Source organism: Pan troglodytes, chromosome 19, assembly GCF_028858775.2.
Source record: "Pan troglodytes isolate AG18354 chromosome 19, NHGRI_mPanTro3-v2.0_pri, whole genome shotgun sequence".
Lineage (NCBI taxonomy): Eukaryota > Metazoa > Chordata > Mammalia > Primates > Hominidae > Pan > Pan troglodytes.
In genome coordinates this window covers 49,888,710-49,903,755 of record NC_072417.2, presented here as the reverse complement: position 1 = coordinate 49,903,755, position 15,046 = coordinate 49,888,710, and the positions used below count along the sequence as shown (strand labels likewise).

General features: G+C 45.9%; 1 protein-coding gene across 10 annotated transcripts in view; it reads right to left on the bottom strand.

The window, feature by feature from the left end:
• The window catches only part of TOM1L2 (target of myb1 like 2 membrane trafficking protein), a 124,689-nt gene that overhangs the window by 62,386 nt on the left and 47,257 nt on the right, over nt 1-15,046 (bottom strand). For 9 of the 10 annotated variants that reach the window (XR_010152973.1, XM_009432661.5, XM_016932313.4 and 6 more), the window contains exon 2: nt 1,560-1,644. The exons of the other annotated variant lie outside the window; for it this stretch is intronic. Coding sequence is in view for 8 of the 9 variants with exons in the window: in XM_009432661.5 (XP_009430936.2) it covers nt 1,560-1,644 (85 nt within the window). In the remaining variant the exon portion in view is untranslated. The remainder of the gene's footprint in view (nt 1-1,559; nt 1,645-15,046) is intronic. 10 annotated transcript variants of the gene reach the window in all.

Genomic DNA, 15,046 nt, shown 5'->3' with positions numbered 1-15,046 from the left:
AACTTCCTCTCCAGGTACTCTCTTCTTTGACCACTCTGCTCCGGGCCCATTAGCCACCTTGCTATTCCTCAAACACATCAGACACCCTCTGTCCCAGGACTTCTGGGTTTGCTGTTCCATGAGCCTTGACAATTCTTCCCTTGTATAATCCTCACCCCCTACTCCCTCATCTCCTTCAAGTCTTTGTTCAATGTCACCTTCTAAATGAGACTTTTCTGTTGTTTTGTCTTTTCTTTTCTTTTCTTTTTCTTTTTTTTTTTGAGACAGGGTTTTTCTCTGTCACCAAAACTGGAGTACAGTGGCATGCTCATGGCTCACTGCAGCCTCGACCTCCTGGGCTCAAGTGATCCTCCCACCTCAGCCTCCCAAGTAGTTGGGACTACAGGTGTGCACCACCACGCCTGGCTAACTTTTGTATTTTTTGTAAAGACAAGATTCAACCGTGTTGCCCAGGCTGGTCTCGAATTCCTGGGCTCAAGCAACTGGCCCACCTTGGCCTCCCAAAGTGCTAGGATTACAGATGTGACCCACCGAGCCCAGCCAAGACTTTTCTTGATCACTCTATTTAACATTGCTAATTCCCAGCCTCCTCTCTCCCCATCTCCCTTCCACAGTCTTGTCCTCATCTGACCAGGTTATATGTTTAATTATCTTGTTTATGGCCTGCCTCCCTACTACTCTAGACTGGCCGCTCCCCAAGGGGAAGGAATCTATCTTGTTCACTGCTGTGTCCTCAGTATTTACAATAGGGCCTGGCACAAGGTAGTCATTCGAGAAATATTTGTTGCATGAAAGCAGGACCAAGCTTGAGAGGCTGGTCCCCAGTTCACACATGGCAAGGCTAGAGTGACAGTGCTGAGATGCCAGCCCAGGGATGCCTGAGTCCCAGCTGCTCTCCTTGCCACTCCTGAATATGGTTTAAGAGGGCATGGCTACAGTAAAGTAAGTGTTAGTGGTATGGACAGAGGGCTAAATACAGACCAGTTTGGAAGAAGTACAAATAGAGTGCAGCTATAAAACAAAAGAGGATTCAGGAAATAACAACAGGAACGGATCCAGCAGTGCAGGAATGCAGGAGGGGCAACGTGTTCTAAGTCCACTCATGCCGCTTTCCCACTCCCGGCCGTGTCTGCCCCATGCCCTGGACCTCCCTCCATGGACACGGTGGTGCTCTCTGACTCCTGGCAAACCAGGGCAGAGACAGGCTGTGAAGGAGAGGCAGAGGCCAGGGAGGAGGGGAGGGACGAGGTGACACTTGGGCTGCAGAGACTAATGGCCACTGGGAACCAAGTAATCAAGCAGCTTCATTTCCACTTGTGATTAAAAGCAGGTGATTAAAAGAGGTCATCCCTGTTCTACCTCCAGCACTGCCATTGCGCAAGTGGGGGAGGGATGAAGACAAAAAGGACAGATAATTCAGAGTGTCAGCTTATTCGATGGCAAACCAAACATACTAGGAACAAAACAAAAAATAAAACCTGCCACCCTTAGGCCCTGACAAGCTTTGAGTGGCCCCTAAAAGCTCAGAGAGGCTTCCCAGGAGAGGGGGGCACACGTACCCTTCCTCCGTCTCATTGATGATGTCACAGATCTCCATATTCAACGTCCAATCCTCACTTTGCAGGGAGCCATCTGTTGCCTTTTCTGTGAAATCAGAGAGAAAATGGGTTTACATTTCTCCTGGAATAAGTGGGCCTTGGCAGGAAATGGGAAGAGACCAGAACCACCACATTCTCCTCCCAAGCAGATGGGCTGAGCCAACAGAGCCATTCTAGGAGTGCTATTATCACAAGAGAACACCCGGGAAAGGTCCTGGCCTGAGGGCTGATGTTATAACGAGGTTCTTCATTCACCAAACTCTAGACTGAAAAGCTTATGACAGGCCTAAGCCATCAAAAATCACCCCAAACATGAGGATATTAGGTTTATGAACCCGTAGAGTCTGGAGCCAAACTACCTAGGTTCAAATACAGGCTCCACTACTTACTAGTTGTGTGGTCTTGGGTAAATTACTTAACTTCTAGGTGCCAAAGCTAGTGAAAACAACAGTACTTACCTGATATATTTGTTATGAAAATTAAATGGGTTGATATACATGAAACACTTAGAACAGAGCCTAGCACACAGTCAGTACTATACAGGTATTTGCTATTGGGATTATTAAAAATCAATTGCAGTAGTTAAAAACTACATTTCAGATAAGGGGGAGAAAGAAAGGACCATTGGTTATCAAGCCACTGTAGATGTGGTGTTGGGTGTTTCATGTACATTATTTTATCTCATCCACAAAATGACTTTCTGACCATTCAATGAGGAAAGGACAGTATTTTCAACAAATGGTGCTGTGAAAATTGGATTGCCACAGGCAAAAGAATGAACTTGGACCCTTTATCTTACACCATATACAAAAATTTACTCCAAATGGATCAAAGACATAAATGTAAGAGCTCAAACTAAAAAACTCTTAGAACAAAACATAGTGAAAAAACTTCATGACACTAGATTTGGCAATCATCTCATGGATATGACACCAAAAGCACAGGCAACAAAAGAAAAATTTTGAACTACATCAAAATAAAAACTTCCAGGCATCAAAGGACACAACACAGTGAACCTGCAGAGGAAGAAAATATTTGCAAAATTATGTATATGATAAGGGGTTAATATCCAGACTACGTAAAGAACTCCTATAGCTTAATAACAAAAAAAACCCAAACTATCCAATTAAAAAATGCAAAGGACTTCAATAGACATTTCTCCAAAGAAGATATATAAATGACTAACAAGTATGTGAAAAGAGGTTCAACAACACTAAGCATTAGGGAAGTGCAAGTCAAAAACACAATGAAATATCACCTCACACCCATTAGGATGGCTACTATCAAAAAAATAGAAAATAACAAGTGTTGGCAAGGATATAGACAAATTGGAACCCTTTTACACTTTTGATGGAAATGTAAAATGGTATAGCTGCTATGGAAAACAGGACGGTAGTTAAAACACAGAATTACCCAGCCAGGCGCGGTGGCTCACGTCTGTAATCCCAGCACTTTGGGAGGCCAAGGAGGATGGATCACCAGGTCAGGAGATCGAGACCATCTGGCTAACATGGTGAAACCCCGTCTCTACTAAAAATACAAAAAATTAGCCAGGTGTGGTGGTGGGCACCTGTCGTTCCAGCTACTCGGGAGGCTGAGGCAGGAGAATGGCGTAAACCCAGGAGGCGGAGCTTGCAGTGAGCCGAGATCATGTCACTGCATTCCAACCTGGGCGACAGAGCCAGACTCATCTCAAAAACAAAAACAAACAAACAAACAAACAACATAGCATTACCCTATGATCTAGCAATTTTACTTCTGAGTATATACCCATAAGAACTGAAAGCAGGGCCTTGAGGAGATATTTGCAGAGTCATGTTCATAGCAGCAATAGTCACAAGAGCCAAAAGGTGTAAACAGCCTGTGTCCATCAATTAAAGAATGGATAAGCCAAATGGATATACATATAATGGATTATTATTCAGCCTTAAAAAGGAAGGAAATCCTATTGCACGCACAATATGGCTGAACCTTGAGGGCCTTGTGCTAAGTGAAATAAGCCCTTCACCAAGACAAATACTAGATGATTCTACTTACAATCAGGTACCTAGAATAGTCGAATTTAAAGACAGAAAGTAGAATGGTGGTTGCCAGAGGCTGCTGGGGGGTGTGGGGGTGGGGGAATGGGGAGTTATTGTTTAATGAACACAGAATTTCAGTTTGGGGAAAATGAAAGAGTTCTGGAGATGGTTGTTGATGGTTGCACACAATGTGAACATACTTAATGCCACTGAACTGTATACTTTAAAATGGTTAAAATGGGCCAGGCAAAATGGCTCACACCTGTAATCTCAGAACTTTGGGAGGCTGAGGCAGGAGGGTTACTTGAATCCAGGATTTGACAACAGCTTGGGCAACATAGCAAGACATTGTTTCTACAAAAAATTTAAAAATTAGCTGGGCATAGTGGCTTGTGCCTGTGGTCCTAACTACTAATGAGGCTGAGGCAGGAAGATTGCTTAAGTGCAGGAGTTTGAGGCTGCAGTGAGATATGATTGAGCCATTGCATTCCAGCCTAGGCGACAGAGTAAGACCCTGTCTCTTAAAAAACTTTTTGTTGAGTGGTTAAAATGATAAATTTAATGTTATGTGTATTTTAAAAACCACCACCAAAAAAGACAGAAAAATTATACATAGGTCAATGGACTGCTGGGTCAGGGAGTAGCAGGGTGGGGATCAGAGATCATTTGGGTCTGTAGCCTCCTTTGACGGGAAACCCGGGGCCCGCAGAAGAAAAGGGAAAGGTCCAGGAGCTCAGGATCGTCAGTGGCAGAGCCAGGACTACAGCCAGGGTCACTTGACTCCCTTCCCCCTCTGGGATGTGAGCTCTGTGAGGGCAGGGACTAGGTCTGTCTTGCCTTCCACTGGGTCCCCAGTGCCCAGCACTTGGCAGTAGTGCAATGCATTTACATCAGATGAATGACTGCATTAGCATCCCTTCCTCTAAGTTATGGATCTCAGCCCTGGCTGCACATGAGAACCACCTGGGGAGCTTCTAGAGAGCACCAATACCTGAGCCTCATGCCCCAGAGGTTCTACTTTGAATGGTATGGGGTGGGATTCAGTGATTATTACTATTATTATTATTATTATTTTTATGTGAGACAGAGTCTCACTCCATTGTGCAGGCTGGAGCGCAATGGCGTGATCTCGGCTCACTGCAACCTTTACCTCCTGGGTTCAAGCAATTCTCCTGTCTCAGCCTCCCGAGTAGCTGGGATTACAGGCACGTGCCACCATGCCTGGCTAATTTTTGTATTTGTAGTAGAGATGGGTTTCGGCATGTTGGCCAGACTGGTCTCGAACTCCTGACCTCAGGTGCTCCACCCGCCTCAGCCTCCCAAAGTGCTGGGATTACAGGCATGAGCCACTGTGCCCAGCCCCAACACTCTTGATGGTTGGGGAGGTAGATCATTTGGCTGTTTTCTTCTCCATTCTCACCAAAAGGATGTTGCTGAATGCAAAATGCTAAAACCAGTCCTCTTTTGCCTTCTGGTGTTGGCTGCTTCTGAAGTCACTATATTTAACATCAAAGTGTAGAAAGCGGCAGCCAAAAAGCCAAGCCGCTGGATTGCGAGGCTCCTCCAAACAGGGCTGCCTTAGGTTTCAGAGAACATAGGAGGGTGGGTGGGCAGAAAAACCATGCTCAGAGCCAGCACTATCACTGCTGTCAGCGTCAAGGCTTCAGGGCATCCTGGCCTGGGTCCTACCCCAGGCGAGAGAAAATGCCATGGCAACGGCATCAGGATGCTATGCTGCTCTCGCACTGAAGATTTAATGGGAGCCGTATCTGATTACCCGAGCTCAGGCCTGCCCTGCCCTGTCCAGTCCAGCCCAGCCTGGCCTACCCTACCCAGCCTCTTCTCCAGCCCAGTCCTTGGCCATTAGCATATCACCAGAGAGGTCAGCACTTTACAATTATCCGTCCAGAGGGCTGGCTGGTGGGAAGGACTTGCCCCACTGTTCCCTAGAACACTGTGTTTCTGCTGTTGCACCAGGTTTTATTTTAGGTTTTGACGATTTAGGTGACAAAATAAATGAGATTGAACTTTGCTTTCCTCTGGCCTGGGGACAGGACTGAATGAGGGAGCCCACATTGAGTGGCCTTAGCTCCAGAGGCAATCAGATCCAACTTTGCTCTTGATTAGCTGGAAATTCTTTTATGAAGAGAAAAATCAGAACTGATTTGAGCTCCTCTGTCAGCCTTACTTCCCTCATCTGTTTCAGTAGAGCTAAATACCCATGGTTGTGTTTGTGTGGCATTTTCTGCAAAATGAAAAGAAAGCAGCATTCTTTTTGGGTTGGTTCTTTATAATCAAAATGGGTATATATCTTTTAGCTTGAAAACTCAAATCCCAGTAATTGAATAGAATGCGCTGACCCTGAGGATAAGTTATCATGCCTTTGAACCCTTCCCCAGTATCATAAGAGGAAAGGAAAGGGTGAATATAAGGTTAATGGATTCTGCTGCTAAACCGAACTTGGAAACGAGGTTTCATTGATTTAATATTTCCTCTATTAAGCCTCCCAAGACTGTATCCCTTGTGGCCCTACCAAAGTGCAATCTCTGTACTTTCTTCTCCATGAGAGTCTGTGCCACAGCTTGAGTTCTGTGAAGGGGAGAGACTACTACCCCCTAGCCAGCTGGCCTCTCCCCTTCCTGGCTCAAAAGAGTAGCAAGTCCAGGCCCGCAGGCAAAGCTGCTTCCATCAGGATAAGTCTCCTCTTGAGGAGGCTGCTGGATTTATGGCTGCAGACATGCCCCTGCTGTGTGTGACCCAGGTGGTGAGTCATTCCCTCTGGGCATGGACACCTTGAAGAGGAGGGGTGTTCAGAGACAGCTGCAGGAAGAGCAGGGGCAGGAGGCAGGCACCATTTCACTGCTGCAGGCTCCCAGCACACCTGGGGCTCATTCTGTGTCTGGATAAGCCATAGGGTGACAGGGCACACTGCTGTCTCAGTGGCTACATTGTGTCCTCCCCCTTAACCTTCCTGGAACCTCTGCCCTCAGTCTTTTCTTCTCTAAACGGATGTGCCTACCACCACCCCCATTCTTCCTAGGCCTGCCTGCCCTCCCTTGGGGGGCTCTCATTTCCCTGATAGGCCCAGGTCTGCTCCTTGCTGGCTTTATGACTTTTACTCTCTTTCCCACATGCATGAAAAGGGCAGAGAGGGGGTATGGCATCTCTGGGGCCTATCTGGCTCTTAACCATTGCTGACATGCATTCTCATCCCTTCCTCTCCTCCTCCACTTTCCCCGTCTTGTAGACAAGTATCAAATACTGCTTCTGTACCTGCCAGCCTGGTGCCATCTGAGGACTGACTTTGGTTAAGATTGCTCCAAATCTCAAGAGCCTCCTAGCCCCTGCCCAGTCCTCTGGCTGTGTATTGCATTCATGTGAAGTCAGATTCTTACTATTTGGGGGTGGGGTTGCTTTCTCAGAGCAGGGGCTTGGAGGCACCTGGGTGGTCAAGTCTTTGAGTCTTTGAGTGCCAAGTGTGATGAATAAAGAGAAAAGGTTAGGGATATATCTTTTTTAGGTAAAAAAAAATTTAAAAAGAGCAGTAAATAAAACAATGAGGCTTTTTAATGCAGACGGAAGACTGTTGCACAAATGTTTTGAGCAACAGCTATATTTTTGGAGTGTGCTGTCACTGCTTGTAAAGTATAGCTTTTGTTTGGATGTGTGAGTTCTATCTAGTATGTTACGTAAAAAACAAGTGTCACTTCACCATAGCTGCATCCAGTAAAACAAGGATACTTCCAGCCTGTACAGAGGTCTTCTATGTTATTATCTGAGTATCGGCGAAGTGTGGATTGTATTAAACTTTTATTAAAATAGTGGTGATGGTATCCTTTCATGAATTGAGAGTTAGGATGGGGTAGTTTCAGAATTCCTCCAAGATATTAACTTCAGATCCAAACTCAGGCTTTGCTAGCAGGTGAGACTATATCATGCAAACATCCAGGCTTTAGAGACAGAACTAGGATCAAATATTGGTACCACCAATTCAATGATGGGATCCTGGCTTACCAGGTGTGAAGTGGTTTCCCAGTGTGGTTTTGTTTTGTATTTCTCTAATGACTACTGATGTTGAGCATTTTTTCATGTGCTTTTTGGCCATTTGTATATCTTCTTTGGAGACTTATCTATTCAATTTTTTTTGCCCCTCACCCCTTTTTTTTAAGAGACAGGATCTTACTTTGTCACCTAGAATGGAGTGCAGTGGCCCAATCATAGCATCATAGCTCATTGCAACCTTGAAATCCTGGTCTCAAGCAATCCTCCCACCTCAGCCTCCCAAGTAGCTGGGACTTCAGGGATGCACCACCACAACTAGATAATTTTCTTTAAAAAAATTTATGTAGAGATGGGGTCTCGCTATGTTACCCAGGCTGATCTTGAACGCCTGGCCTCAAGTGATCCTCTTGCCTTGGCCCCCCAAAGTGCTAGGATCACAGGCATGAGCCACAATGCTTGGCTCCATTTTTAAACTGAGTAGGTTTTTTTTTTTTTTTTTGGTTGTTAAGCTGTAAGAGTTCTTTATATATTCTGAATATTAATCCCGCCTATTTTATGGTTGTCTTTTCACTCTCTTGATTGTATCCTTTAATGCACAAAAGTTTTAAATTTTGATTGTCCCATTTATCTATTTTTTCTTTTGTTGCCTGTGGTTTTGGTATCATATCTCAGAAATCTTTGCTAAATCCAATGTCATGATTTCCCCTTTTTAAGATTTTTTTTTTTTTTTTTTGAGATGGAGTCTTGCGCTGTCACCTAGGCTGGAGTGCAGTGGCGTGATCTCAGCTCACTGCAAGCTCTACCTCCTGGGTTCACGCCCTTCTCCTGCCTCAGCCTCCTGAGTAGCTGAGACTACAGGCGCCCACCACTATGCCAGGCTAATTTTTTGTATTTTTAGTAGAGACGGGGTTTCACTGTGTTAGCCAGGATGGTCTCGATCTCCTGACCTCGTGATCTGCCTGCCTTGGCCTCCCAAAGTGCTGGGATTACAGGCGTGAATCACCGCACCCGGCCTATTTTAAGATTTTTATAGTTTTCCCTTCGCTCTTATGTTTAGGTCTTTGGTCTCTTTGGGGTTCATTTTTGCATATGGTATAAGATAATGGTCCGACTTCACACTTTTGCATGTGGATATTCAGTTTTCCCAGCACCATTTGTTGAAAAGACTGTCCTTTCCCCTCTAAATACTTTTGGCACCCTTGCTGAAAATCAATTGACCATATATGGGAGAGTTTATTTCTGAGTTCTCTACTTTATTCCATTGGTCCATGTGTCTTTCCTTATTCCAATACCATGATGTTGTGATTATTATAGTTTTGAAGTAAGTTTTGAAATCAGGAAGTGTGAGTCCTCCAACTTTGTTCTTTTTAAAGGTTGTTTAGGGCCAGGCGCAGTGGCTCACACCTGTAATCCCGACACTTTGGGAGGCCGAAGTGAGTGGATCTCATGAGGTTAGGAGTTTGACACCAGTCTGGTCAACACAGTGAAACCCTGTCTCTACTAAAAATACAAAAATTAGCCAGGCACAGTGGCTCACACCTGTAATCCCAGCATTTTGGGAGGCCGAGGCAGGTGGATCACGAGGTCAAGAGATTGAGACCATCCTGGCCAACCAACATGGTGAAACCCCATCTCTACTAAAAATACATAAACTAGCTGGGCGTAGGGGCACACACCTATAGTCCCAGCTACTCCGGAGGCTGAGGCAGGAGAGTCGCTTGAACTCAGCAGGCAGAGGTTGCAATGAGCCGAGATCACGCCACTGCACTCCAGCCTGGGAGACAGAGCGAAACTCCATCTAAAAAAATTAAAAAATTTAAAAAATTAGCTGGGCGTGGTGGCGCACACCTGTTGTCCCAGGTGCTTGGGACGCTGAGCCAGGAGAATCACTCGAACCTGGGAGGCAGAGGTTGCAAAATGAGCCAAAATCACATCACTGCACTCCAGCCTGGGCGACAGAGCAAGACCCCATCTCAAAAAAATAAATAAAAATAAATAAAAATTAAAGGTTGTTTGGCTATTTGGGGTCCCTTGAGATTTCATGTGAATTTTAGGATGGATTTTTCTATTTCTGAAAAAAATACCATTGGTCTTTTTTTTTTTTTTTTTTTTCAGAGACAGGGTCTTGCTATGTTGCCCAGTCTGGACTCAAACTCCTGGGCTCAAGCAGTCCTCCCATCTTAGCCTTCCAAGTAGCTGGGAATACATGTGCATGCCACCATGCCTGGCTTCACTGCAATTTTAACTGGGATTTCATTACATCTGTAGATCACTTTGGGTAGTGTTGTCATCTTAAAAATATTAGCTTCCCAGGCCAGGCATGGTAGCTCATGCCTGTAAATCCCATCACTTTGGGAGGCCAAGGTGGGAAGACTGCTTGAGCTCAGGAGTTTAAGAACAGCCTGGGCAACATAAGGAGACCCCATCCCTACAAAAAATTTAAAAATTACCCAGGAGTGGTGGCTTACACCTGTCATTTCATCTACTCAGGAGGCTAAGGTGGGAGGATGACTTGAGCCCAGGAGGTCAAGGCTGCAGTGAGCCGTAATTGAGCCACTGCACTCCAACCTGGGCAACAGAATGAGGCTGCCTTAAAAAAAAACTGTCTTCCCATCTATGAACACAGGATGTTTTTCCATATATTTATGTCTTCTTTCTTCTTTAATTTCTTTCAGCAACGTTTTATAGTTTTCGGTGCACAATTTTTTGCTGCCTTGGTTAATTCCTAGGTATTTTATTTTTTTAGAGGCTAGTGTAAATGGAATTGTTTTCTTTTCTTTTCAGATTGTTCATTGTTAATGTATATTAAGGGAAACACAACTGATTTTTGAATGTTGATTTTGTATCCTGCAGCTTTGGCAAATTTATGTTATTCGCTCTAGCAGTTTTTCTTTTTTTTTTTTTTTTTGTGGTATCTTCAAGGTTTTCTACATGTAAAGTCATGTCATCAGGGAACAGAGATAATTTTACTCCTTCCTTTCCCATTGAGATGCCTTTTATTTCTTCTTCTTCCCTAACTGCTCTGGTTACAATTTCCAATACCATGTTGAACAGAAGTGGTGAAAGGCAGCATCGTTGCGCCTATATATATTTTTACAAAACACAGTCATACACCATGAGAGCAAACAAAGCTGATGAGAAGACCCATTTGAGTCCTTATTCCATAAAAAATTGCAAGAGGGTGAAAACAGGAACCATAACAGGATCTGCAGGTGTTTGCAAGCCCTGAGAAAGTCACCTCAGACTTCTGTCTGGAAAGCCTTCTCTCCAGCCTATCTGCCCATATCTAGCTCCCATCCAACGTCCTCTCCAGAACCTTCTTTGCTGCCGCCCACAAGAGAGGCCCTCTGATGGGCTCCAGCACCTGATAGTACAGTCCACACAAGGACTGAGCCTTCAAGACCATTCTAATGTTCTGAGAACTTTTTCAAATCTTACCGGCTTAATGAGCCGTTAAGTACCTTCTTGGCCCCCAACCCCAACCTAAACTGGAAGCTGCTTGGAGGCAGGACATCTTCATGTCAAGAAGGCCTGGCTTTATGCTGATGAGCGCCCTTTATAAGTAAAATGATGATTATAAACCCTCCTGAGGCCCCCGGGTGACAGGCACTGGGCAGTCTGGTGAGATGAGAGCTCGGTTCCCAGCTGTCCCCGGTTCTCCCTTCGGACTTAGTAGCAGGAGAAATGTGCATTATAATGGAGTCTAGAACAGGGAGTGTGAACTCAGATTTTGGTGAGTTCTAGTTCTGCCAATTACTGTGTGACTACAGGCAATAACCTGACCTCTCCAAGCCTTTTGGACTGCTGTAAAATGCTGCAATAACAGCACTCTCTCACACAGTGGCTGTTAGAGGAGACTAAATAATACAGAAAACACCTGACAGAGCCTCTAATACAGAGGACCTTTCCTTGCTGTTACTTCTAACCTTATTACAGCTCTTCTGAAAGGAGCTCTGCCAGTGCCCTCCCCTTGCACCCCCCTCCTCTCCTATTCCCGTGTCACCACTGCCACCTACAGGTAAACAGCCATCCACAAGCTACACCCATCAGATTCAAAACCCTGGGAGCTCTAGCTTTTTGGATTTCTGGGTTACTGAGCCAGGAAGACCTCCATGCTTCCAGAAGGAAGCCCCCAAACTTGGCTTGCCCCACCTGTAGGGTAAAGGAGCAGCCACACCACAATTTCCTTAAGAATCCAAGCATTAAAACTCCAAGAGGTCTTAGAGACCATCTAGTAAAAAGATTCCCCATAAGTCCACATTTCCTGGACCCCAGGAAGTGGGGCATGGGGGAGGAGGGGCCACGGTGTTGTTGCAAGTTCCCTATGGGCAGTTTCTTGCCCTTAAAGCTACCATTGAACCACTGGTCTCAAGTCTTCAAGGAAATGGCTCTCATTCTTTTCACCAAAAAAAAATGGAGAAACAGAAGAGAGAATGAAAACCCATTTATTTGGTTTGAGCCAGGTTCTTGACAGACATTACCTCATTTAACCCTACCATCCCACCCCCCAGCCGCCAGGAATGTTCTCTCTCTCTAATAGGAAGAAAATGAAGCCTGGTGGGGTGACTAGCCCCACAGTGTGCAGATAGGAGGTAGCAATACTGCCAACCACATGACCCAGGTCTTCCTGGTAAGCCTGGCTTTGGACCCTGATCCATCCTCAGGTAGAGGGTCACAGAGGCAAAGAAGACCCTGGCCTCCACAATAGACGGTCCAGAGTATTGGATGCAGCCCACCCTCCTGATTTTTAGGTGAAGTCTAAAGACCCTCTTGATTTTTAGGTGAAGTCTCAAGTGTAAAAGAGAGTGCTGGTGAAAGTGTCAAGTTAAATTAGATGCTGGGTCACTTTATTCTCTTGTTCTTTTTTTTTTAAATTAATACATCTTTTATTTTGGAATAATTTTATATTTACTGAAAAGTTGCAAAAGATAGAACAGAGTTCCCATTTGCTCTTCTCGCCATTTCCGCTAATGTTCAATTTTTTTTTTTTTTTTTTGAGATGGAGTCTCGCTCTGTTGCCCAGGCTGGAGTGCAGTGGTACAATCTCAGCTCACCACAACCGCCGGCTCCCGGGTTCAAGCAATTCTCCAGCCTCAGTCTCCCAAGCAGCTGGGACTACATGTGTCTGTCACCACACCAGCTAATTTTTGCATTTTTAGTAGAGACGGGGTTTCACAATGTTGGCCAGGCTGGTCTCGAACTCCTGACCTCGTGATCCACCCGCCTTGGCCTCCCAAAGTTCTGGGATTACAGGAGTGAGCCACTGCGCCCGGCTTTTTTTCTTTTTCTTGAGACGGAGTATCACCCTGTTGCCCAGGCTGGAGTGCAGTGGTGCGATCTCGGCTCACTGAAACCTCTGCCTCCTGAGTTCAAGCAATTCTCCTGCCTCAGTCTCCTGAGTAGCTGGGATTACAGGCGCCCGCCACCATGCCCAGCTAATTTTTGTATTTTTAGTAGAGACGGGGGTTTCACCATGTTGGCCAGGCTGGTCTCAAACTCCTGACCTCAGGTGATCCACCCGCCTCAGCCTTCAAAGTGCTGGGATTACAGGTGTGAGCCACCGTTGCAGGCAGTTCACATCTTACATAACCACTGCACACAGGCCAAAACTAAAAAGTTAACATTGGTATAGTACTATTAACTGAACTCCAGATGTTACTTGGATTTCTCCAGTTTTTCCAATAATGCCCTTTTTCTGCTCATGATCCGATCCAGAATACCACACTGCATTTTGTTTTCCTCTCTTTGAAACCTTCTGTTTTCTTTAAAGACCAATAAACTCTCAAACTCCCCAACTTATTCTCCTGTCTGGAGAGCTCAGTTCTAAAGGACAGCTCTGTGTGAGCCCCAATTCCACACCCTGGCCTCATTAGGACACCACATCCTCCCACTCCCCAAACAAAGGAACCCTTCAGGCCAGCCAAACAACAGAGAAAACAGAAGCTTGTTAGCCACACAGGCCCGAGGCTGCTGACCCAAGTTCTTTTTTAACTGGAATTCCCTTGAGGAGGATCCACAGATTTAAAATGCATTTGGGGTGTGCTCTCTAGAAGCAGAGCCACCGGTATTTGATGTATTCCGTTCTTTGTACTTAATGGAATAACTTACGTGTGAGTCAGTGTGTGAGAGTAGCTGGGGGAAGAGGCCAATTTAGGGCCGGGATGGAAATTGGCCATGGGGGAGGAAAGGCCTCTGCAGGAGCCAGCCAGGCCCCAAGATGGTGCCAGGCTTGGGGAAGAGGGGGCTGTGGCCAGCTTGTCCCAGCCTAGCAGGCTGTGCTCTAATGTCAGACAGGTGGGGTTGGCTGGGAGGATCAAAGTTTCTCTGTGACCTGGTGATCAGGTTACAGTTTCTGCTTAAAGCAGAGCAGATAAGGGAAAGTGGGGGCGGGGTGGGGGGTGGGATTCACCTGTCCTGTCTTCCTCTCGGCCTCTTCGGGCAGTCTGCTTTGCTGCCAATTTCTTCTTCCCCAGAGCGCCTCCCAGGGGCTGTTCCCCTCGCCCTAGTGCCCACCATTCACCACCAGCACTCTCAGAGAAGAGAGGAGGTGTGCCTGAGAATTTCAGTGTGCCACACTGTCACCAGCCTTTTTTTTGAGCTTCTCCCGATGACAGAGATACATCCCAGAGATGTGAATGCCACTCCTTGGGAAGGATTATCCAAAGACTTCCCAGCTCAATTTAAAAACTTCAACTGTGAGGCCTCTCCCTGCCAGACTGGGATGGAAAGAAGTAAGATGGAGCCCCTACACTGAAAGCGCTCCCCATTAGAGACCAGCAGACAGCCATCCAGGACACAGGGCACAGACCTGAGGCTGAACAGGGGAGCAGAGGGGACTGTGAAAGCTAAGAAATGGGCCTGGTACAAGGAAAGAGCAGGAATTTGAAGAGAGAGGAACATCATAGGCTATGCAAACATCCTCCCAGGGCCAGGGCCTCGGTGAAGGGGAGCGGTGAGAGGAGGCCAGCTCTGGAGTGTCCTTTCATTTTCTCTAAGGAGTCTGGGCTTTCCACAGGAGGCAACATGGGGCTTTTCAACAGGAGTGACAAGAATATTTATGTCTGAGACAGATCGCTCTGGTAACAGCATGGGGGCTGTAGTGGAGTGGAGAGACTGCAGGCAGGAAGCAGGGGGCAGGTTATCACAACTGCTCAGTGAGAAAAGGAGACAGGACAGCATGTTGGTCAAGGTCATGGCTTTGAATCTGGGGATTGCGGGTCAGTCTTGGCTCTCTCTGACCTAGGACACATTTCTCACGCTCTCTGAATTTCATCCATAAAACGGGGAAAACAATTGTACCTCCTCACAGGGTGTGGTTAAGATCAAATAAGTTAGTGATGTAAGACACGAAACAGGGAACCTGGAACATAGTGAGGGCGCAATAAATATGAACCACAATTCTTAACTTGTGTATTCTGTGGACTG